At 48.2% G+C, this 23661-nt stretch overlaps 2 protein-coding genes across 2 annotated transcripts in view; both read left to right on the plus strand.

Moving 5' to 3' along the window:
• The window catches only part of gabrb1 (gamma-aminobutyric acid type A receptor subunit beta1), a gene marked incomplete at both ends in the record, with an annotated part of 43449 nt that extends 30991 nt beyond the window's left edge, over positions 1-12458 (plus strand). Inside the window, 5 exon segments of the mRNA XM_083924668.1 lie at positions 1393-1475; positions 7000-7143; positions 8217-8369; positions 10570-10823; positions 12117-12458. Of these exon segments, the coding sequence (XP_083780794.1) occupies positions 1393-1475; positions 7000-7143; positions 8217-8369; positions 10570-10823; positions 12117-12458 (976 nt within the window).
• A 7151-nt stretch (positions 12459-19609) lies between these two features.
• cstf1 (cleavage stimulation factor, 3' pre-RNA, subunit 1) lies at positions 19610-23075 on the plus strand. The gene is made up of 6 exons (XM_083924878.1): positions 19610-19707; positions 20046-20241; positions 20886-21163; positions 21247-21444; positions 21537-21927; positions 22496-23075. Exons 2-6 carry the CDS (start codon positions 20073-20075, stop codon positions 22753-22755), a joined length of 1296 nt encoding a protein of 431 aa, XP_083781004.1. The 5' UTR covers positions 19610-19707; positions 20046-20072; the 3' UTR covers positions 22756-23075.
• The last annotated feature ends 586 nt before the right edge of the window (positions 23076-23661 follow it).

Below are 23661 nucleotides of genomic sequence, written 5' to 3' on the forward strand. Positions count from 1 at the left end.
GTTCCTCTGGATACATTTGGTTCAAGTGTGTAAATCGTAGATATGACTAATTATTATACATATTTGTTCAACTAAGGCAGTTAAAACGCCTCACTGAGCGTATTGCAGAACTCCCTTTGGTGCACGATGCGTGCCCCGCGTGCTGGTCCTGTTCATCCACTCTGCTGCCACTTTGAATGATCGTTGCTACGTGTCAACAAGAAAATTGCTCGTCCATAAGCACTGTAATATATTTTCCCATTACAGCACATTAAATGTTATATGCCTAAATGGTTTTAGTGGTCTGCTGGGATGAGGTTTAATTGTGTTTTCTGTTCCAAACAAATGATCATGACGACCCTTTCACAATACAAGCCCGTTATCAAGTGTGTGAGGCTGCAACAGGCCTGCTTCGGTGTCAGACCGCAGGGTGAGGGTCAGGGTTGGGTTAGGGGTTAGGGGTTAGGGGGTTAGGGGTTAGGGTGGGTTAGGGTTAGGGGGTTAGGGTGGGTTAGGGGTTAGGGTTAGGGGGTTAGGGGTTAGGGTGGGTTAGGGGTTAGGGTTAGGGGGTTAGGGGTTAGGGTGGGTTAGGGGTTAGGGTTAGGGGTTAGAGTTTAGGGTGGGTAAGGGGTTAGGGTTAGGGGGTTAGGGTTAGGGGTTGAGGCTGTAACAGTCCCCCTTCGGTTTCAGACCGCAGGGTTAGGGTTAGGGTTAGGGGTTGGGGTTAGGGTTTAGGGTTAGGGTGGGTTAGGGGTTAGAGTTAGGGGGTTAGGGTTAGGGGTTAGAGTTTAGGGTGGGTAAGGGGTTAGGGTTAGGATGGGTTAGGGTTAGGGGTTAGAGTTTAGGGTGGGTAAGGGGTTAGGGTTAGGATGGGTTAGGGTGGGTTAGGGGTTAGGGTCAGGGGTTAGGGTTAGGGGTTAGGGATTAGGGGTTAGGGTTAGGGTTGGGTTTAGGGTTAGGGGGTTAGGGTCAGGTAAGGGTTAGGGTTAGGGGTTAGGGTTAGGGGGTTAGGGGTTATGGTTAGGGGTTGGGGTTAGGGTTAAATAAACTGTAAAACTGAAGCGTTTCCTCCTTCAGATGTAAGACTTCAAAGGGGGGGGGGGGTTAAACCGATTGCCTGGGTTTTAGTGTTAACTCTTAATTGCTCGCAGTTGTAATTAAGACTGAACAGGAGGCTTTTTTCAGAAGGAGGGGGGCAGCGGCCGTGACTTCAGCGGTGCGAAGACACAGATGGTGCCGTTCCAGATGTGATGGAGAAGGATTTGTGTGATTGAGGGCTGAGGAGGCAGGAAGTGTGCCGGGGGAGTGCGACGGGTTAGACGTAGTGTTCCCTGTGCTTTCCTCAGGCTTCAGGACTTCAGGTTTCCCTCTTCTGAAACTTGGATGTGTGACTTAAGTCCTTCTTCCTTCCAGGATCACCACGACGGCCGCCTGCATGATGGACCTGCGTCGATACCCGCTGGATGAGCAGAACTGCACCCTGGAGATCGAGAGCTGTGAGTGTTTGTTTTGTTCCGCTCTTATCAATAAATAAACTCTGTTAATGACGAATTAATTGACGCACGGTGGAACATTATATGTTGACAGCGGTACAGAGATTGATTTCAACGTGGAGGCGATGAGGAAACTTCTAGGAAATCAATGTTGAGCGATGACTAACAACAGAAAACTGGAGATGATTCCAGAGCCGTAATGAAACGGCTCCACTGAATGATCCTAACAGATCACGCATGGGTGCAGATAAAGGTTTAACAGGTGCGATCTCCCTCCCTCTGCCGCCTTGACGAGGCGTTAAGGGCCAAACTAAAAAAAATAAGACTGCACATGTGCATGTGTTCCTTCTCTCCAGATGTGTAACGTTGCAACAGCTCTTTACCTTCACACACAGATCATCTGCTGAAGCTCCTGTCCTCCATCTTTCTTTGGGGCGTTTTTGGGGAGGGGTGGATTCAGTGTGTCTGCAGAGACTGGTAGCATGGATGCTCATGTGTGTGAACAGAAAAGTAGACGTGTGTGTGTGTGTGTGTGTGTGTGTGTGTGTGTGTGTGTGTGTGTGTGTGTGTGTGTGTGTGTGTGCTTTATACTCACGGGCCAGTTCACAAAGAACCTTGATATGATCTTAGGGGCCAAATATAATTACACCGTGGGCCAGATTTGGCCTGAGTTTGACACACCTGCTCTAAGTGTTCGCGCACAGCAGTTTGGGAGTTTAAAGAGCACCGTAGTTAGCCTCATAAGATCATCCTGATCTCTGAGCTCCGTTATAGTTTACTCTCAGATCAGTCTGGTAACGTGCAGCGGAGAAAATTTAGAGAAGTTAGCACACGTTTTGGCTCCCAGAGGACACTTTAGCACACGTTTAGGCTCCTAGAGGACACTTTAGCACACGTTTATACTCCTAGAGGACACTTTAGCACACGTTTATACTCCTAGAGGACACTTGAGCACAAGTTTTGGCTCCTATAGGACACTTTAGCACACGTTTAGCTCCTAGAGGGCACTTTAGCACACGTTTATACTCCTAGAGGACACTTTAGCACACGTTTATACTCCTAGAGGACACTTGAGCACAAGTTTTGGCTCCTATAGGACACTTTAGCACACGTTTAGCTCCTAGAGGGCACTTTAGCACACGTTTATACTCCTAGAGGACACTTGAGCACAAGTTTTGGCTCCTATAGGACACTTTAGCACACGTTTAGCTCCTAGAGGGCACTTTAGCACATGTTTATGCTCCTAGAGGACACTTTAGCACATGTTTATGCTCCTAGAGGACACTTTAGCACACGTTTTGGCTCCTAGAGGGCACTTTAGCACACGTTTATGCTCCTAGAGACACTTTATCACACGTTTATGCTCCTAGAGGGCACTTTAGCACACGTTTTGGCTCCTAGAGGACACTTTAGCACATGTTTAGGCTCCTAGAGGACACTTTAACACATGTTTAGGCTCCCAGAGGACACTTTAGCACACGTTTTGGCTCCTAGAGGAACCTTTATAACACGTTTATGCTCCTAGAGGACACTTTAACACACGTTTAGGCTCCCAGAGGGCACTTTAAACGTGTGCTAAAGTGTCCTCTAGGAGCCAAAACATGTGCTAGTCTCCTAGAGGACACTTTAGCACATGTTTATGCTCCTAGGACACTTTAGCACATGTTTATGCTCCTAGAGGACACTTTAACACACGTTTTGGCTCCTAGAGGACACTTTAGCACACGTTTTGGCTCCTGGTTTCTTTGGTGGGTTGAAGTGAAACAGAAGAGACTGTTGAGTGTAAACAACATGGAGGCTTCCACGGATGAGATGAGCAGCTATGGAGCGAGCCGCTCACTAACTCTTTGTTCTCTGGATCCTTCTGTTGAATATGGACCGGGCTCCTGAAATTGGGCCTTTGATCCGTAAATTCACGTTAAACACAAAGGGAAAATCTCCTTTACCCACATGTTGTTTCCTTTCTGAGCTTTGCCTCCACGCTGTTAGCACGTCACACGCTTCAGTCATCTGATTGGTTGGTTTGGCCCGTGTGTTGGTGACAGACAGATGGTTTATCCAATCAGAAACCAGGATTTTCACCCCTTCCCAAAGATCTTTAAACCAGAGTTCAGATGGATCTGCTGAGACCATGAGGATCCATCTTTTCCAGTCAGCTGCTGTCTGTGAAACACTTGCAGTCTGAGGTCACATTGAAGGATCCACCCACAGTGACAGTGTTTAATATGATTTCTAATTAACACACAGCTTGAGTACGTCGACTTATCAGCCTCACTGGGGTCGTTCGGTTCATCGAGCCTTGAACAGCTTTAAATGCTCCTCTTCCACACATCTCCCCACCTATTGTTCCTGTCCGCACAGCGCCTCGGGTCAGAATCCACTTCCTGCAGAACTCCACTCTCATTGGTCACGGAGGTCATGCTGCACTTTATGCCAACTAATGCAAACTGACATGTCTTGTTGAATCCGACCTGGCTGGAGTGCTCCAGTTAAATAATGGATAATACCGACATGCATAGTTAAAGTCTCACACATAATATATATAAATATATATATAAATATGCATAGAAACACTCAGGTGAGGGTGAGTGTGTGCCAGTCAACAAGTCAGTGATGCTTGGATGTCAGATCTGAACGTGATGACACACTGAACTCACTGAAACCATGGAAACTAAATTTTGAAGGTCATTTATGGGACAGGGAATCGTTAAAGAGGCCTTATTCTGCTAGTTTTCACTTTAACACACGTTTAGGTTCCTAGAGGGCACTTTAGCACACATTTTGGCTCCTAGAGTTCACTTTAGCACACGTTTAGGCTCCCAGAGGACACGTTAGCACACGTTTTGGCTCCTAGAGGACACGTTAGCACACGTTTTGGCTCCTAGAGTTCACTTTAGCACACGTTTTGGCTCCTAGAGGACACTTTAGCACACGTTTAGGCTCCTAGAGGACACTTAGCACACGTTTTGGCTCCAAAGGACACTTTAGCACACGTTTTGGCTCCTAGAGAAGGCACATTAGCACACGTTTAGGTTCCCAGAAGGCACTTTAGCACATGTTTTCGCTCCTAGAGGGCACTTTAGCACACGTTTAGGTTCCTAGAGGACACTTTAACACACGTTTAGGTTCGTAGAGGACACTTTAGCACACATTTAGGTTCCTAGAGGACACTTTAGCACACGTTTTGGCTCCTAGAGGACACTTTAGCACACGTTTTCGCTCCTAGAGGGCACTTTAGCACACGTTTATGCTCCTAGAGAAGGCACTTTAGCACACGTTTATGCTCCTAGAGGACTGAAACCATGGAAACTAAATTTTGAAGGTCACTTATGGGACAGGAAATCCTTAAAGAAGCCTTATTCTGCTAGTTTTCAGGGTCATATTTGTATTTTTTTAATCAACTACATTAGGTTTACACGCTTTAATGTTTAAAAAACACATTATATTTCTCATATCGTCCATTGCTGCAGCACCTCTGTGTGGCAGGCTCTGTCTGAGCTTCTTTTGTGGGGGCTGTAAAGCTCAAAAAAATGTTCTTTTCCCAACGTACGTCTATGGGAAAACGTATTTTTGTGCCAGACGACAGACCACGACTCCACTGTTTGGCCACTGTGTCAAATTGGCTTCAAAGCGTGGCGCACGTCCTGGGGACCTGGTTGGTATGAGCATATCAGCAGGACGAAAACAAGATAATACATCCGTACTTTTACTCTATTTTACTGTTTTAATTAAAGTAACTAAGCCTACTGCAATACAAAATGAACGTTTGGAGGTCTTCTCACGTACATTGAGTCAATGAGAAGAAGGTAAAATGATAATGAAGCTCTTCCAGTAATGAGAAGGAGCTAATTCCCTAAAATCCTGCTGTTAGATAAGACGGAGAATCTGAAGAGAGAGAGAGAGAGAGACTCGCTGGCCCAATTAAATCGGTCTAATTACTGGAAGGGCAGCGGGGGCTTGTTCCACCCCGGTTCGGGCTGTAGACGTAGCCCAGAGACGTGTTCCTTGTGTCCGCTCAGCCCGTGGGAAACTGTTTCACAGGAGACGAGGCCGACTTTCCGCATCAGCACTCTCCGTGATTCAACGATGAGTTATTTTTCCCTCAGTTCCTTAAAAACCTGGAGGAGATGTTTGTGACGCTCCCTCTGACGACGACGATGACGATGATGATGATGATGATGATGATGATGATGATGATGATGATGATGATGATGATGATGATGATGATGGACCAGGAGCACTTCGCTGTTACAATTATTTTTGGATCCTGGTGAACTCAAGACTGTAATGCATTTAAAAACAGAACTCAACAAGAGTTTGTGGTGCTTGCGTCATGACTGTTGCTCGGTCATCTGTCTGCTGCTGAGCAGGAAGGCGTCGCTGAAAACGGCCGAAGAGCCCGGTGAACCAAAACCATTAAGTTGTGGACGACCTACGTATCGTCACATTGTCATTTGCTCAATATAAAATCCAAAACATCAACTTTAATCCTCTAAAGTTCTCTCCTGGTTCACCCTAAAGACAGAGCCGTGCATCGGTGAAACAGTAAGGACCCTGGACAGCAGGCTGAACGAAAGGTCAAAGGTCACGGACCAGGAGTCAATGGACAGTTGGAGAACGATCGTGGAGGACTTTCACGTCTGACACCAAAGACCACCATAGGCACATATAGCGCAGCCTCGCCACTGAAGAGGGCACTTTAGCACACGCTTTGGCTCCTAGAGGGCACTTAAGCACAGGTTTGGCTCCTAGAGGACACTTTAGCACACATTTTGGTTCCTAGAGGGCACTTTAGCACACGTTTTGGTTCCTAGAGGGCACTTTAGCACACGCTTTGGCTCCTAGAAGGCACTTTAGCACATGTTTGGCTCCTAGAGGACACTTTAGCTCACGTTTTGGCTCCTAGAGGGCAATTTAGCACATGTTTGGCTCCTAGAGGACACTTTAGCACATGTTTGGCTCCTAGAGGGCACTTTAGCAGACGTTTGGGTTCCTAGAGTGCACTTTAGCACACGTTTAGGTTCCTAGAGGGCACTTTAGCACACGTTTAGGTTCCTAGAGGACACTTTAGCACACGACTTGGTTCCTAGAGGACACTTTAGCACACGTTTTGGCTCCTAGAGGACACTTTAACACATGTTTTAGCTCCTAGAGGGCACTTTAGCACACGTTTTAGCTCCTAGAGGACACTTTAGCACACGTTTAGGTTCCTAGAGGGCACTTTAGCACATGTTTGGGCTCCTAGAGGGCACTTTAGCACATGTTTTGGCTCCTAGAGGTCACTTTAGCAAACGTTTTGGCTCCTAGAGGAGACTTTAGCACGTTAGCACCCCCTCGTGCACGCCAGTGCTAGAGTGTGATAACAGCATTCTCACCTTTCCATGGCTGAACTGCACCAGAGTGAGAAAACACAGCAGGTGTGAAAGCGTCCTCAGCTGTCAACTCATTCTGTTCCTGGTGCCTGGATGTAAATGTGCTCGTCCTTGTGCTTCAGCTGACGTTTAACTTGTGTTCCCTCACCTCTCAGATGGATACACCACCGACGACATCGAATTCTACTGGCAGGGAGGCGCCAACATAGGCTCCGTCACCGGTGTGGAGAACATCGAACTGCCCCAGTTCTCCATCATAGACTACCAGACCCTCTCGAAGAAAGCTGTGTTTGCCACAGGTAACTGAGCTCAACCCTGACGCCTGAATGTTAGTAAAGATAGATATGAGGTGGTAAATTCAGCATGATGCACGTTTCCAGCACAGCACGATGACAGTCATGTCATACCCACCACTCTGCTGCTCACATACTTCATTGCATGTATTGTATGTATGTATGCATTTAACACACAAATACTGTTTTAATTTACTTATGAATTACGCTCCAATTAAATAACATGTAATATGTTTTATCCAGAATGTGCATCCTCACAGGACACACCCATGTTTCCTCTTATACGTTATAATTCACAGTATAGTTGTTCTTAAAGGCGCACTTACACTGTCCTTCCGTCCCGGGCCAAAACCGTTTTTTCAGCTAAAGCCTAGTACGTTTAAGCAGTGTGAGTGCAACCGCTCCGCGCAGAACTGCGGACAGAGGTGGGCTTTAGCGGAGCCGTTTGCACATGTACGAGCACGAGCGTGCGCACGTGTACGAGCACGAGCACGAGCCCTATGGCGGTAGCGTTATGTCCGCCTGTTCGGACATGTAAATAGAAGGACGGACCATGCGCGGACATTTAACAACAACAACAATGGCGGTGAAAGGTTCACGTTGGTGTGATGTGGAGGTGGAGTGTTTACTGCAGATTTGGTCGATGAAAAGATTCAAAAACAGTCGACAAGACGCACAAAAACTCAGAGGTCTACGGAAAGATCTGGAAACAAAGCCACACACACACGATCAATGCGTGTGACGTGTTACGGCGTGATGACGTATAGGCAGCAAGAAGCATTGGCCGAGGTCCAGGCAGTGTAAGTACAAACGGGACTGGGGCGCGGGGGGAGATGGAGGGGGGACAAGTACCCTAAAGCCCTGGTCGCGGTGCGGAAAGGACAGTGTGAGTGCGCCTTTATTTACCTGATTTAGCCGTTTCTGTTGTCAGACAAATATGAAATAGTGGTTTGTTCAACAATCGACCCCAAGCTGCTGCGTGATTGGCCATTCAGACACTTGTCCTGTTAACTGCACGTCATGTTTCATAGTTCTGTGATTTGTGGGCGCTGCAATAACACTGTTCTTGTGTGTGACAGGCTCTTATCCGCGTCTGTCACTGAGCTTTAAGCTGAAGAGGAACATCGGCTATTTCATCCTGCAGACCTACATGCCCTCCACCCTGATCACCATCCTGTCCTGGGTCTCCTTCTGGATCAACTACGATGCCTCGGCTGCCAGAGTCGCCTTGGGTCAGTGACTTTTTTCATGGTGGTTTTTGGTGCTAAAGGATCTTTATGTCTGCTGGGAAGTCGGTCCAGACTGAAGTATCTCAACATCTATAACATGGAGTCATGAGTCCTGGTCCCCAAGCGATCTCGCACCATTATCAGGTCAAACTGAGGGACGTCAATGGTTCAACACTGAGAACATTTTTGACCGGTCATGCATGTTGGTCTATAGGTTAATTTGCATACACAGTCTTACGGTTTACGTAGCTTTTGCTAATGTCAGAGCTAACCTTCACTTTAATGAGTGGGTCGCTGCAAGACACTGCAATTTAGTTTGGGTCTTGAGGAGTTGTTATTTATAACTCTAACATTACTGCAAACCATTCACGGTTAGGGGAGCGTACCTGTGTTGCGCAGGTCTTTGTCTGTGTCCAGGATTCATTCATTCATCTATGACCTCTTTTCACTATCGGGGTCGCGGGACGCCAGTCTATCACAGGACACATAGAGACGAACAGAGACAGACAACCATTCACACCTACGGGTGATTTAGAGTCATCAATGAACCGAACACCTGCACGTCTTTGGACTGTGGGAGGAAACCGGAGAACCCGGAGAAAACCCACGCAGACACGGGGACAACATGCAAACTCCACACAGAAGGACCCCAGCCGGGATTCAAACCAGGAACCCTCTTGCTGTAAGGCAACAGTGCTAACCACCACATCACCGTGCCACCATGACCGGGGAACAACAGACCTTTATAAAAAAGTCTGATAGGGCGCCTGGTGGCTCAGTGGTTAGAGTGGTCACACCATATTCAGAGGCTAAAGTCCTAAACGCAGTGGTCTGGGTTCGATTCCCACCTCTGGCTCAATGCTGCATGTCACCCCCCCTCTCTCTCTCTCTCCTGTTTCCTGTCACTATCAAATAAAGTAAAGTATAATCTTAACACAACAAGGGTCCTATGTTCCCCAAATAGGCTTATGTAGACCGTAGCCCGTAACCCGGCCCCTCACCCTGACCCTAACCTTAACCTCTAACCCTAAAAAAATGCTGAGTCAGAGGCTTAGACCGGGGAACATGGGGAGGACCCCGATGTGCTGGCTGTTTATTTAGCTAGATGGCAAACTGGGTCAACTTTAACCATGGATGTATTAACGTGCACCCCAGATCCCCAGGGTCCTAGTGTCCCGCTCCTGCACTAAAATAGCAGCTAGCTGGCACAGATGGTGTCAACAGTCGAGTTTTTGTACTCTGTCAGTGGATGCAGTGAGATAATATTTGTCTGTGCATCCGTTTTTTCCAGTGATTTAAATGGTATTTGTCCAAAGAAGTTGCCTTATTTGACCTATAACACTTTATTAGTGTTATTGCTAATCAATGTTAGCGGAGTCATCGCTATGTTCCCTTGGTCCTATGTATGTCTCGTCACTTTGTCAATGGTTACCTGTGTGGGTAAACATTGAGTGACTGGAAAATTCTTTAAATCAGCCACATTTTATGGTTTGTGTTTGATCAGGACCCAAATGCACGACTCGACTTTGGTTCAAAGTGCAACAAACACTCTTTAATGTTCAAAAGGGTGCAAGCATAGCTGCGAGGTGGAGGGGGTGGTGCGAGGTCCCAAGATCCTGATGTGGTGGGTGGAGTCAGCGAGGAGCATGTGGATGCAGGTGGCGTGATGTGAGGTCCGCTGTAGGGTAATGGTGAGAGAGCTCCGGGGAGCTGGCAGCAGGCAGGCAGGGAGGGAGCGACGCTCAGGACTGCGCAGCAAACACAGTAATCTGAAGCAAGGTAGCAAAAACACAAGGAGATTAGCTTCACAAGCTAAGCACAGAGCACAGAAGCTAGGATCCAAACCACCACGTAGACTGACGAAACGATCTGGGGATGAGCAGGAGAGAAACCAGTGGCTTTATGGGAGACTTGACTGTAGAGTGAGTTCACCAGTTTCACCTGTGGAGCAGAAGCCATGCCCACATGCACACACACACACATGCACACACAGCACAGACAGGAGGAATAATACAGACAGGGACACAACAACACACGCAACAAACGCAGGGCTGCCATGGTGGACTCATGACACCACAGACTGTATGGTTGTTCTGTAATAAGGGCTAATAAAAGCCTGACTTCTTCTGGCACTACGGTGTTCTCTCAGCATGCAGTCTTGTCCTTCTAACCGCCCCCTCCCTCCCTCGCCGCTTGTCTGCAGGTATAACCACGGTGCTGACAATGACCACCATCAACACCCACCTGAGGGAGACTCTACCCAAGATCCCCTACGTCAAGGCCATCGACATTTACCTCATGGGTTGCTTCGTCTTCGTCTTTCTGGCCTTGCTGGAGTACGCCTTTGTCAACTACATCTTCTTCGGTCGAGGTCCGCACCTGCAGAAGAAGGTGGCGGAAAAGGCCGCCAAGTCCAACAACGAGAACAAAAGCAGACTGGAGAGCAACAAAGTGCAGGTGGGAGAGGGGCCTGGTGTATTTTTTTTATTGGTTAATGACATCACAGAGCCCAGGGTGCACTGCGTAACGCATGATGCTCCACTACAGTCTGTTTTAGACTCGGGGAACACGTGGTTATTGTGACTTCACATTACAGATTATTATGTTTATATATTTATAGTTTGTGGGGGAATTAGCACGCTAACAGCTGCTCGTCACAGCTCTCTGTGAGTACGATCTGGCGTCGATTGCTGCAGAGCCTACTCACATGATCTGCAGCACATTTAGAGTTGATTGTGAGTTATGTAAGGAAACGAGCGTAGGACATGAACGCACACTCACGTCCTGTGTTTTGTCCGTACGCCACCTTTGACGTGAACAAACACTTTTATAAATGAGGCCCCTGGAGTTTACTTCTAACTCTTTTTAGCTATTACCGGATTTCCAGCTCCTCAAAGAAAACACAATCCGGCTGTTCAATTACGATCACCTCTTTCATCAGTTAGGGCGCACTCCCACTGTTTCTCCGTACCGTGCCCAAACACGTTTCACGGCTAAAGTCTGGTTCCTTTGACCAGTGTGAGTGCAACCGTACCGCATCTAGGAGCGGCACGCTTGCCGTCCACGGCCCGTTTGGGAGAGGTGGGCTTTAGTAAAGCACGTTTGCACATGTACGAGCACGAGCGTGCGCACATGTACGAGCACCAGGCCTACGGCGGTTCTGAGGTCATTTCCTGTGCGCCTGTTGGGACGTAGAAAAAAGGAGGAGGGACCATGCGCGGACATTTCAAACAATGGCGGTGAAAGGTTCACGTTGGTGTGATGCGGAGGTGGAGTGTTTACTGCAGATTTGGTCGATGAAAAGATTCAGAAACAGTCGACAAGACGCACAAAAACTCCGAGGTCTACGGAAAGATCTGGAAACAAAGCCACGCATCGCCATGACGTCATCAATGCGTGTGACGTGTTACGGCGTGATGACGTATAGGCAGCAAGAAGCATTCTCCGAGGCCCAGGTAGTGTGAGTACAAACGGGCCTGGAGGGGGGGACAAGGACCCTAAAGCACGGGGCACGGGAAGGAGGAACAGTGGGAGGGCGCCCTTAGACGTCTGTTTCATCCATAACAAAGAGGTAAAATTACAATTACAGTGGGTTTTTTTTACACGAGGCTCTGAGCGTCTCGGACCCAGAGATCATATTTTAAAAAGGCGTTACGTCACGTTCTAACAGCTTGTTGTTAGGGACGCATCCTTTGACTTTTTCCCTCTGTTTGGGTTTTGGTTACGTAACGAATTGACCTCTCTCCTCAGGTCGACGCTCACGGCAACATCCTCCTGACCAACCTGACCAGCGAGATGAGCGGAGCAGATATGATGGGGGCTCTCAACGATCCACGGGCCACGATGTTCTCCTACGACAGCGCCAGCATACAGTACCGCAAACCCATGACCAGCCGAGACCTGTACGGACGACCGGCCATCGACCGACCGATGGGCCACAAGAAGGGCCGCTTGCGAAGGAGGGCCTCGCAGCTCAAAGTCAAGATCCCCGACCTCACAGATGTCAATGCCATAGACAAGTGGTCCCGTGTCGTCTTCCCAATCGCGTTCACCTTCTTCAACCTGGTCTACTGGCTTTATTACGTCCATTAGGCGGCGGCGGCGAGCCCGCGTGGCGGCACCACTGCTTGCGATTTGATAGAAAAGCTACCTAGGTCTTGTACAGCGGTGAAAACGAAGGAGCGCTCCGTCCATTTGTATAAAAACCTGTTTTGGAATGAGTAGAACTGGATGTCTTTACAATGTAAATACAATTTAATATATAATATATAAATATATATATAACAGAGGTATACTTTATTAAAGATCCTATCACTTTTGCTGTACTCATCCATACAGAATAGATAGATCAAAATAATGGAATATAAGACACAGTAAAGGTATTTCTAAGTTCAAATTTGCCAAAAAAAAAGACTTTGGTGACTCTGAAATTACGGGCGACGATCTTTCATGCGTCCGATCTCTCCGTCTTCTGTTATCTCACTTTTTGCATGTGAATGAAAACACGACTTTTTTTGTTTGCTTAAGGTTAAAAAAAACAAAACAACAAGAACAAAAGGTGCAAAAGAAGTACGCGACTAAAGGCGTTTTTTTCTACACGACCTTGTGACTGAAGCTCATCCGATCAGCGATCGACAGAAGACCTTTGGTTGAATCCATCGTTGTAAGGTCGTCCTTATTCAAGGTCAGCGCTCTGACTGGGGTCGTCTGTGTGGCGTTGGATGTGTGTTGTGTTGAAATCCTTCTCTGATGCCATCTGTGAGCTACCAAACATGTCAGGTCGCTTTTCATGAACGACAAAGGGTTGTTTTGACAAGTTTGTTTTGATTTCTGTAAAAAAAAATAAGAAAAAAGAAGCTTTGCATGGCTCTTCGGGGCCCCTCTGTATTATAATAATTATACTGTATGCTTTCGAACAATCATTGCATTTAAGGGAAGTACAGGATAGATGTTAATCGGGACTCCGCTAATTTCTCTAAAACTAAACGTAGTCAAATTTGTACCCAGGGTATTCTCACGGCGTCTGTGAGCGTGCACGGCGTCTGTGAGCGTGCACGGCGTCTGTGAGCGTGCACGGGTTTAATTTCCTTTCAAAGAAATCAGGTAAAGAATGACCAATGATGTCACCATGCTTTCAAAGTCACACTCAAAACTTCAAGCCCTGATAAAACTCGCCGCTGGTGTTGGAACGTGTGGCGTTACAGGTCAGATAAATGAAATTACACTGTACGTATGAGGCTCGTCCACCTCAATGTGTTATTAAAGGGCAGGTATGAGGTCAATGGCTCGCCTTTCATCGTATGATAAAGGCTTTCGTCGTCCGGACTATAGGTCAGATGTAAGCCCCAGGTTCAAGTTTGCTCCAGTTACCGTCCTACAGTCAGAACCAAAGTCCATTTGTGACGTGAGGTGAGGACAGTGAGGCCACCAAGAGGTACCAACAACAATTATCTCTCATCTCCTCTTCAGCCTCTGATCCTGGATCAGGTCTCGGGGGCAGCAGCTCCAGCAGGGACCCCAAACTTCCCTTTCCAGGGCCACATTAACCAGCTCTAACTGGGGGATCCTGAGGCGTTCCCAGGCCAGTGTGGAGATCTAATCTCTCCACCTGGTCCTGGGTCTTCCCCGAGGCCTCCTCCCAGCTGGACGTGCCTGGAACACCTCCCTAGGGAGGCGCCCAGGGTTCATCCAGACCAGATGATCCTGAACCACCTCAACTGGCTCCTTTCAACGCAAAGGAGCAGCGGCTCTACTCCGAGTTCCTCACGGATGCTGAACCGGCCCGCCGAAGGGTCCAATCCGGCCCAAGAGATGACGTTGCAAAGGTTAAAAATTAGCAACTGAACTGCGGTGTTCAGGTCGACTCTTATTCATGCGGATAGACGCACTGAACCAAACCACGGCCTCTGATCAGTTCCTAACCGAGTGGTTTCCATGCCGCACCCTAACCGTCCCCGTTTGTCGGCTAACATTGGCCATGTGACGGCGTTCTTGGTGCAGACACCAATAATAAGCATGCAAGGCCCAAGATCAGGCCCGACCCTGCAGGAACCCGCTGTCCAATCCCAGCTCCAGCCCGAACCACGGCAGCAGTTCTGGGCCCAAACTCAATTTGAATTTTAACTTTAAAAGTCAAATTAAATGTAGATTTTCTAATATTTAGGATTAGAAGAGGCTTCATAATGATTTGTATAAACACAGTAGTAATCAAAATGTTCTTTTTCGCACTTAAACAAAAAGAAAAAGTCCAGGTTGTCGTTATTCGTGGTTCTGCTGGGACTTCACTGGACGGCCCACTCGGCTGTTGTGGCCCCTGAACTCAAATGAGTTTGACCCCCCTGCCTTACACCATACTTCCTGCATTAGCACTGAATGCTAAAATTAGGCTTAAATCATGAGATAGAAATGTGTCACTACACTTTCAGCAGTGTTTCGCCCTCATAGAGGGAGACACAGTCACATCGTGTATTGGTGTGATTCCTCGCTCTGGCCCCTGATTTCTCCCACGTTCCCATCTTATCTTGGTAACCCAAGAGACTGACCTGAGCAACCACAGCTATGGGGCGTCTTTGTGTTCGAGTCCTCTCATTGTTAAATTTTGCCATAAACTACTCAGTCCTTTACCTGGTCCTTGCCTCATATCTGTGATAGTGACGACTGGTAAAGCCAAATCAATCGGCCGATAACGTCCAAATCAACTGACCTAAACCACATGTTTGGAGGTGAACATGAACGCGAGGAAATGTCGGAAGACGATGAAGGAACAAAAAATCAAGCGGGCGTCTTTTGAAACCTCTCCTGTCTCAGGGCGCACTCACACTGTCCTTCCGCTCCGCGCCAAAACCGTTTTTTCAGGTCAAGCCTAGTGCGTTTGACCAGTGTGAGTGCAACCACTCCGCGCATAACTGCGGCCAGCTGGTTGTCCACGGCCCGTTTGGGAGAGGTGGGCTTTAGTAAAGCGCGTTTGCACGTGTACGAGCATGAGCGTGCGCACGTGTACGTGCACGAGGCCTACGGTGGTTCTGAGGTCATTTCCTGTGCGCCTGTTGGGACGTAGAGAAAAGAAGGAGGGACCATGCGCGGACATTTCAAACAATGGCGGTGAAAGGTTCACGTTGGTGTGATGCGGAGGTGGAGTGTTTACTGCAGATTTGGTCGATGAAAAGATTCAAAAACAGTCGACAAGACGCACAAAAACTCCGAGGTCTACGGAAAGATCTGGAAACAAAGCCACGCATCGCCATGACGTCATCAATGCGTGTGACGTGTTACGGCGTGATGACGTATAGGCAGCAAGAAGCATTCTCCGAGGCCCAGGTAGTGTGAGTACAAACGGGCCTGGAGGGGGGGACAAGGACCCTAAAGCACGGGGCACGGGACGGAGGCACAGTGGGAGGGCGCCCTGAGTGATGCTCCTACTCTCCTGGACAGTCTTACTGATCGATCTGGGCAAAACAATCAAAAAGGGGTTCAAGTAATATGTTTCTTTCTTCCGCAAAGTTTCCCCAGTTGAGGACGAACCTGCAGCGTCGTAAAGGCAAAGTGTGGTCGGGAGAACGCGGCGCTTGTCTTATCAGGGCTTTAAACAAAAAAACACAACAGCAGCAAAAGCAGATAGGCTTCTACAGGACACAATAGTAGCAGTACGCTCTTTCCTCATGGCTGAATATTGTGCCTTTACCAAGAATCTCAATATTTTCACAGGGTTTAACTTAACTTCTATCTAGTGCGTAGAATTTAAAACGAAATCATCTTGTACTTTTTTTAGATGACGAAGAACAAGGAGAACCAAAAAAACAGAAGCGGACTCTTTAAGGTCTCTTCTGAGGCTCTGAGGGCGCAGTACCATTATCTAAGCGTAGATTGTAGTAGTGAGACATTCCAGCATCACGATGACAATCTTTTGAATGCAATGCTGAAAGGAAATCTCCTCCCAGACGGGGTCTCCGTGCTTCCAGCGTCGCCGTTTCCACACGGACGGGAGGTGGAGGACAAAATAAAGAGAAACAACTCGGCTTTCTTCACGACGAAGCACCCGGAGCGGACGGACACGTGTTTTCCGTGAGCGGACGCGCTAATGGAGGCCCCGAACAACTGGTTTGCCTCCGGGCTGCGGAGGAGGGGGGGGGGGGGGGGACATGTGCTGGACTCTTATTGTGTAAAATTACTGTACAATTTTTCTCTCCTGCTCTATATGTGCTCTCGAGTGGAATGGGTTTCCTTGTGTGTGTGTTTCCGCTTGTTTACAGGCGAACATAAGACACTTTGCAGGAGTGGTTGCGTTACCGTGTGTGTGTGTGTGTGTGTGTGTGTGTGTGTGTGTGTGTGTGTGAGAGAGACAGAGAGAGAGAGTACGAGCGTATGGATGCGTGTGAGTGAGAGGGAGAAAACACAAAATACCATTTCTTTGTGTCCACTTATAGAGACTTCAAAGAATAGAGTTTAAATAAAATTGATGACATCTCTACCAACCATGTATTTTTGCTGGGTTACAGAATCGGAAATTAACACGTTTGTTCGGGCTTTTCGTTTGTTTGTGTGTCTAATAAACATCATAACTCAGAAACACACAGAGGACGGGGACCGGGGGGGTTAAGAGGGCCCATCTTAGATATGAGGCCCTGAACGGGTTAATCCAGGCCCGATGATATGAACCTCACACTGATTAAATTCAAGGATGTGTTCTGCATCTAGACGCAAGTCGCTAACAGTCGGACGTGGCTAACAGTGATTAGCTCGGGGCAGTACGGTGAAGGCATTCAAAGGTCTTTTTTAACCACTAATGCTGCTGAAAATAACAGCAAACCTCTGCAGCAGCATGAGAAGAGTCCCTACACACACAACAAAGCAGCAACAATGTAGTTAGAGAACCTGTTGGTGGGTTTGCATCGTTTCGTGGTGGTTTTGAGTCTTTTTGTGGTGGTTTTGTATCTTTTTGTGGTCATTTTGCATCTTTTTGTGGTCATTTTGAGTCTTTTAGTGGAGTTTATTAAAAGAGTGACAGGAAGTGCTTGAATGTGACTTTAGTTAAAGCTGCAGAAACAAAAGTCACATATGTATTTATTCATTGATGCAATATTTAACTTTAATGCTGCTGAAAATAACAGCAAACCTCTGCAGCAGCATGAGAAGAGTCCCTACACACAAAACAAAGCACTAATGGGCTCCTTCCACTGTAATGGACTTTACTATGAGAGGAGCTGGTACAGGGGCCAGTAGGTAAGTCTTTAAAACACTCTTTAATAAACTCTGGCTTCACTAACTACGCTGTTGCTGCTTTGTTTTGTGTGTAGGGACTCTTCTCATGCTGCTGCAGAGGTTTGCTGTTATTTTCAGCAGCATTAGTGGTTAAAAAAGACCTTTGAATGCCTTCACCGTGCTGCCCGGAGCTAACCACTGTTAGCCACGGCTGGCTGTTGGCGACTCTCTGGGATTTCTCCGTTAATCGTTTACACATTAAACAAAAAACTTTCTCAATGGTGAAAAAGACCATGGAATTACACTTTAACGGTCCAATGGGGAAGTTATAGCCACATGTTTTGTTTAAAACAACGTCTGTGTATAGTGTTGAAGAGATATCTACTGAAATTAGCATGCTAACCAGCTCGCCTCGGCCCGTCCTGTCTTGTAATACCTCTAAAACCTCTAGAGGTGGTAGTGAGTCACTGTAGCGTCCAGTCCACCAACACCAGAGGATGAAGAAGTAGAGCCGCCCCGGCTCATGGAGCAGGTACACCGTTAGCAGCACAACCGTTAGCACTGGCAGCTTCACACCTGAAACTAAACCCACCTCCACCTGAACTGACATTCTGTGTTTAAATCCCCAGTAAAGATTTAAAATAAAATGTCCCAGTTTTAATCTGGTGTCCCTGTGTTCATTGTTTATTTATCTCCTGATATTTTGAATTTGATTCCTGCAACACGTTCAAAACAAGCGGGGGCAGCAGAAGAGTGGGGAAGTTGATGACTGCTCCAAAAACACCTGTTTGGATCCTTCCACAGGTTCATTGGGAACAGGTGAGTGTCATTGTTGGGTCATGATTGGGGATAAAAGGAGCATCCGTGGAAGGTTCAGTCGTTCACAAGCCACGACGGGGCGAGGTGCACCACTTTGTGAACAGCTGTGTGTCCAAGAGTTTAAGAACAACGTTTCTCAACGTACAATTATTTACATTTTAACAAAACATCACAACTTTATGTGAATTGGGGTTTGTGTTTCAATCGTTCTTGTAACTGAACGCTGCTCAAATATTCAGTTTCACTGTGAGATGCATCACAGTACGGACGCTGAACCTCCACAGGACTTTAAGGGCGCCCTCCCACTGTGCCTCCGTCCCGTGCCCCGTGCTTTAGGGTCCTTGTCCCCCCCTCCAGGCCCGTTTGTACTCACACTACCTGGGCCTTATATACAGCATCCTGGGTCTTCCCCGAGGCCTCCTCCCAGCCGCGACCCGACCCCGGAGAAGCGGATGAAGATGAGAGAGGAGAGATAAACAGCATGTACTGCGTACTTTATTTTAATTCTATTTTCTTTGTTTTGTCTTTGTTTTTTTTTATGTACTTTATTGTTTTGTTACTTTAGTTTAGGTAGCTTATTTCGAATATGTGAAAAAACATAATGATCATACATTAGTGGGCAGTCAAAGAAAAATAAAACAATAAATGTACAATAACAAACTGAAAAATATAAATTCTGTACTTTATTGTTTTGTTAATAAAAACCTTTCGAATGTGCTTAAAATGTTTTTGTTGATTACGAAATGTTCTGATTAAAGCTTTTAAAAAAATAAAATAATAATAATAATAATAAATAAATAATAATAAATAGAGTTGTGTCTGTGCCTTTACGGAGACGGGACCTAAGCTGCTGCTGGTGTTTCACTACGGCTCTTTTTAGCCGCGCACCCTCCTTCTCCTGCTCATAACTCCACTTTGGTCTGGTCTAAAATTATGAAAACACACATTTATGTAGTAAAGGGTCTGAAGATAATTACAAACCTTTTTATTTGTTTCTAAAATTTAATTTCGGAGGTGATTTCCTCTTCCCCGCGTGCATGGGAGTGAATGGGCGAAGGTGCTTCCGGTCACAGGAGCGCGCTGCAGTACCGCGCCCGGCCGCTAACACCGCGGTGGCGTCACGGACACATGAGAAGGTGGCGCTGTGCTGAGTCAGACGAGATGATGGAAACGCTCCGGGGAAAAATACACAGAAGAAGAAGAAACACGAACGTCATTTCCGGTTAGAGCAGAGCGGCAGTGTGTGATTTGAGACCGGGGGAGCTGAGAGAAGTGACCGTGTCGGTGCAGGACATGGTCCAGGAGCGACACAAGTTAGAGAAAGGTCGGAGAGTTTCTAACGTTATTTCCGGTTCACGGCGTTAAACGGCACATAATGCTGCCGTTACAGACATCCGGTCAGCTCGAGCCTTAGCGTTAAGCCCGCCTCTGTGTGACTGTTGTGTTTACTCTTCACTGTAGCAACAAAGCTAACATTACTAGCAACACTGCTAAGCTAAGCTCCAGCTCCATCCATTCGTTATAGCTAGCTATCACGTTAGCGTAGCCCAAGCTAACGGTGGGTTAGCTAGCACTCTCAGTATTACTGCTACTATTAGAAAGCACTGTCGTCCACTCATTTAGACACGATGCTAACTGTTAGCATTGTGTCTTCTGTTTCAGCCACTTCAGTCGCCCCGCGGAGCCGTCATGTACCGACCCAAACCGACCCTGAAGGACCGACAGCACCTGTACAAGCTGATCATCAGCCAGCTGCTCTATGACGGATACACCAACATCGCCAACAGCCTCATCAACGAGGTCATACCACAGAATGTAGTGTCGCCCTCCGAGCAGCTCATGCAGCTGGCAAAGATAGGTAAGACATGTTCTGGATCTACCGGTCAGTCCTGGTTACTACCCTCACCTGTGGTCATGAAAGCTGGGTCATGACCCAAAGAACCAGGTCCAGGTCCAAGCGTGTGAACTGTGTTTCCTCAGGAGGGGGTCTGGAGTCTCCCTTAGAGAGAGGGGGAGAAGTTCAGCATCCGTGAGGAACTCGGAGTAGAGCCGCTGCTCCTTTGTGTTGAAAGGAGCCAGTTGAGGTGGTTCAGGATCATCTGGTAAGGATGAACCCTGGGCGCCTCCCTAGGGAGGTGTTCCAGGCACGTCCAGCTGGGAGGAGGCCTCAGGGAAGACCCAGGACCAGGTGGAGAGATTAGATCTCCACACTGGCCTGGGAACGCCTCAGGATCCCCCAGTTAGAGCTGGTTAATGTGGCCCGGGAAAGGGAAGTTTGGGGTCCCCTGCTGGAGCTGCTGCCCCTGAGACTCGACCCCGGATAAGAGGCTGAAGATGAGATGATATGTTTGACTGTGTGATGGTGGAGACGCACTGATTCACCTTTGTACCCAGGCTGTAAACTCACTTTGCTCACCTGCCAAGGGGAGCGGGGGAGGAAAGAACCGACCGACCAATTTTAGTCGCTTTCGCACTAATTTGTCCATTTCCCATCCTTTTCAGGGATGGAGAATGACGACAGTGCGGTTCAGTACGCCATCGGGCGCTCCGAAACAGTGGCGCCCGGTGTCGGTATTGATCTGGAATTTGATGCCGACGTCCAGACGATGTCCCCAGAGGCGTCCGAGTACGAGACCTGCTACGTCACATCCCACAAGGGCCCGTGCCGCGTCGCTTCGTACAGCCGCGATGGCCAGCTGATTGCCACCGGCTCTGCCGACGCGTCCATCAAGATCCTGGATACGGAACGCATGCTCGCCAAGAGCGCGATGCCCATCGAGGTGATCGGGGTCTGGGATCGGAGCACGCCGCATATACTTTATTCAGCAGGCTTAAACTGACCGTTTCCTCCCTTTAACGTTAGGTGATGATGAATGAGACGGCCCAGCAGAACATGGAGAACCACCCTGTGATCCGAACACTGTACGACCACGTGGACGAAGTCACCTGCCTCGCCTTCCACCCCACCGAGCAGATCCTGGCCTCGGGCTCACGGGACTACACCCTCAAACTGTTTGACTACTCCAAGCCCTCCGCCAAAAGAGCGTTCAAATATATACAAGTCAGACTTTGTGTCTTTTTCCTCACAGTTTGTCTGTCGTGGTTCTGGTGAAACGATGTAACTCGACCCTCTCTTAACTTCTCTCCCGACAGGAAGCAGAAATGCTGCGTTCCATCTCCTTCCACCCGTCAGGTGACTTCCTGCTGGTGGGGACGCAGCATCCCACCCTCCGCCTCTACGACGTCAACACCTTCCAGTGCTTTGTTTCCTGCAACCCGCTGGACCAGCACACGGACACCATCAGCGGCGTCAGCTACAACCCCACGGCCAACAGCTACGTGTCCTGCAGCAAGGACGGCAGCATCAAGCTGTGGGACGGCGTCTCCAACCGCTGCGTCACCACCTTCGACAAGGCCCACGACGGAGCCGAGGTCTGCTCCGCCATCTTCTCCAAGAACTCCAAGTACATCCTGTCCAGCGGCAAAGACTCCGTGGTCAAACTGTGGGAGATCTCTACGGGCCGGACGCTGGTCAAGTACACGGGTGAGGAGGACGGGTTCTGCAGAACCTCTGTTTATACAGAATACGTTATATTTAACACGCTAAGACACTTTCATGCTAACAACATTAAACAAGCAATGATCACTCAGGGCGCCCTCACACTGTGCCCCCGTGCCCTGTGCTTTAGGGTCCTTGTCCCCCACCTCTCCCAAACGGGCCATGGACGGCAAGCGTGCCGCTCCTAGGCGTGGTACGGTTGCACTCACACTGGTCAAAGGAACCAGACTTGACTTACCTGTGAAATGTGTTTGGGCACGGTACGGAGGCACAGTGGGAGTGCGCCCTTACTGTAGTGGGAACTACCACAGAGGAGGGTTTGAGTATTCTTCCAGGTGTGTGTGTGTGTGTCTGTCTGACACTGATACAAAACTCAAGGTGTGTAGTTGAGATCAAAATATGAGTAGTGGTCTGACATCAGAACTAAGGGGGTTAGAAGCAGGGGGGGGTCCATCTAGCCTCCGTCTTTAAGGACGCCACCATGTGTGGAGCCATCAAACGCATGTTCAGGGTTTGTCGTTCGGCTCTGATCTGATCATGTGTCTGTCGACAGGTGCGGGGCTGAGCGGCCGTCAGATGCATCGCACGCAGGGCGTCTTCAACCACACGGAGGACTACGTGCTGCTGCCAGACGAGCGCACCATCAGCCTGTGCTGCTGGGACTCGCGCACGGCCGAGAGGAAGAACCTGCTGTCCCTGGGACACAACAACATCGTCCGCTGCATCGTCCACTCGCCCACCAACCCGGGCTTCATGACCTGCAGCGACGACTTCAGGGCCCGCTTCTGGTACCGCCGCACCACCACAGACTGAGACACATCCCGCTTCCTCTCCAGCACCTCAGTGGACCCGTCACGGTCTTCGCATCCATTTGGTTTTTCGATGAGGCTGCGGCGGAAGTAGTGGGACACTTGTGCAGTAAAGAAGTCGTCCTTTTACCGCGTTCAGAGTAAAAAGCCACGTTTCTTTACCGTGTTGAAGTCCGACCTTTTAAAAGTTCTTTCACTGCTCGGAGACTTTAAATCTCCTCACATCTCAGATTTCTCAGTTCTGTTGACAGAGTTGTTTTGTCTTTTCCACTTTTAGAGTTTTGTCCATGTCCTGTGTTGTAATTCAGGTTTTTATTAAACAATTAAAAAGAAAAAGCCTCTTCTGTGCATTTGATGGAGAGAAGTCCCCTCAGAACCCAAAACCACAGCTGTGGTCAAACCCTGCAGATACTTTACAGTTGTTAGGCACTTTAGCACATGTTTATGCTCCTAGAGGGCACTTTAGCACACGTTTATGCTCCTAGAGGACACTTTAGCACACGTTTTGGCTCCTAGAGGACACTTTAACACACGTTTATGCTCCTAGAGGACACTTTAGCACATGTTTTGGCTCCTAGAGGGCACTTTAACACATGTTGTGGCTCCTAGAGGACACTTTAGCACATGTTTTGGCTCCTAGAGGGCACTTTAACACACGTTTAGGCTCCTAGAGGACACTTTAGCACACGTTTTAGCTCCTAGAGGACACTTTAACACACGTTTAGGCTCCTAGAGGACACTTTAGCACACGTTTTAGCTCCTAGAGGGCACTTTAACACATGTTTTAGCTCCTAGAGGGCACTTTAGCACACATTGGGCTCCTAGAGGGCACTTTAGCACATCTTTGGGCTCCTAGAGGACACTTTAGCAAATGTTTTGGCTCCTAGAGGACACTTTAGCACACATTGGG

The sequence above is a fragment of the Echiichthys vipera genome, assembly GCF_963691815.1.
Source record: "Echiichthys vipera genome assembly, chromosome: 12".
NCBI lineage: Eukaryota > Metazoa > Chordata > Actinopteri > Perciformes > Trachinidae > Echiichthys > Echiichthys vipera.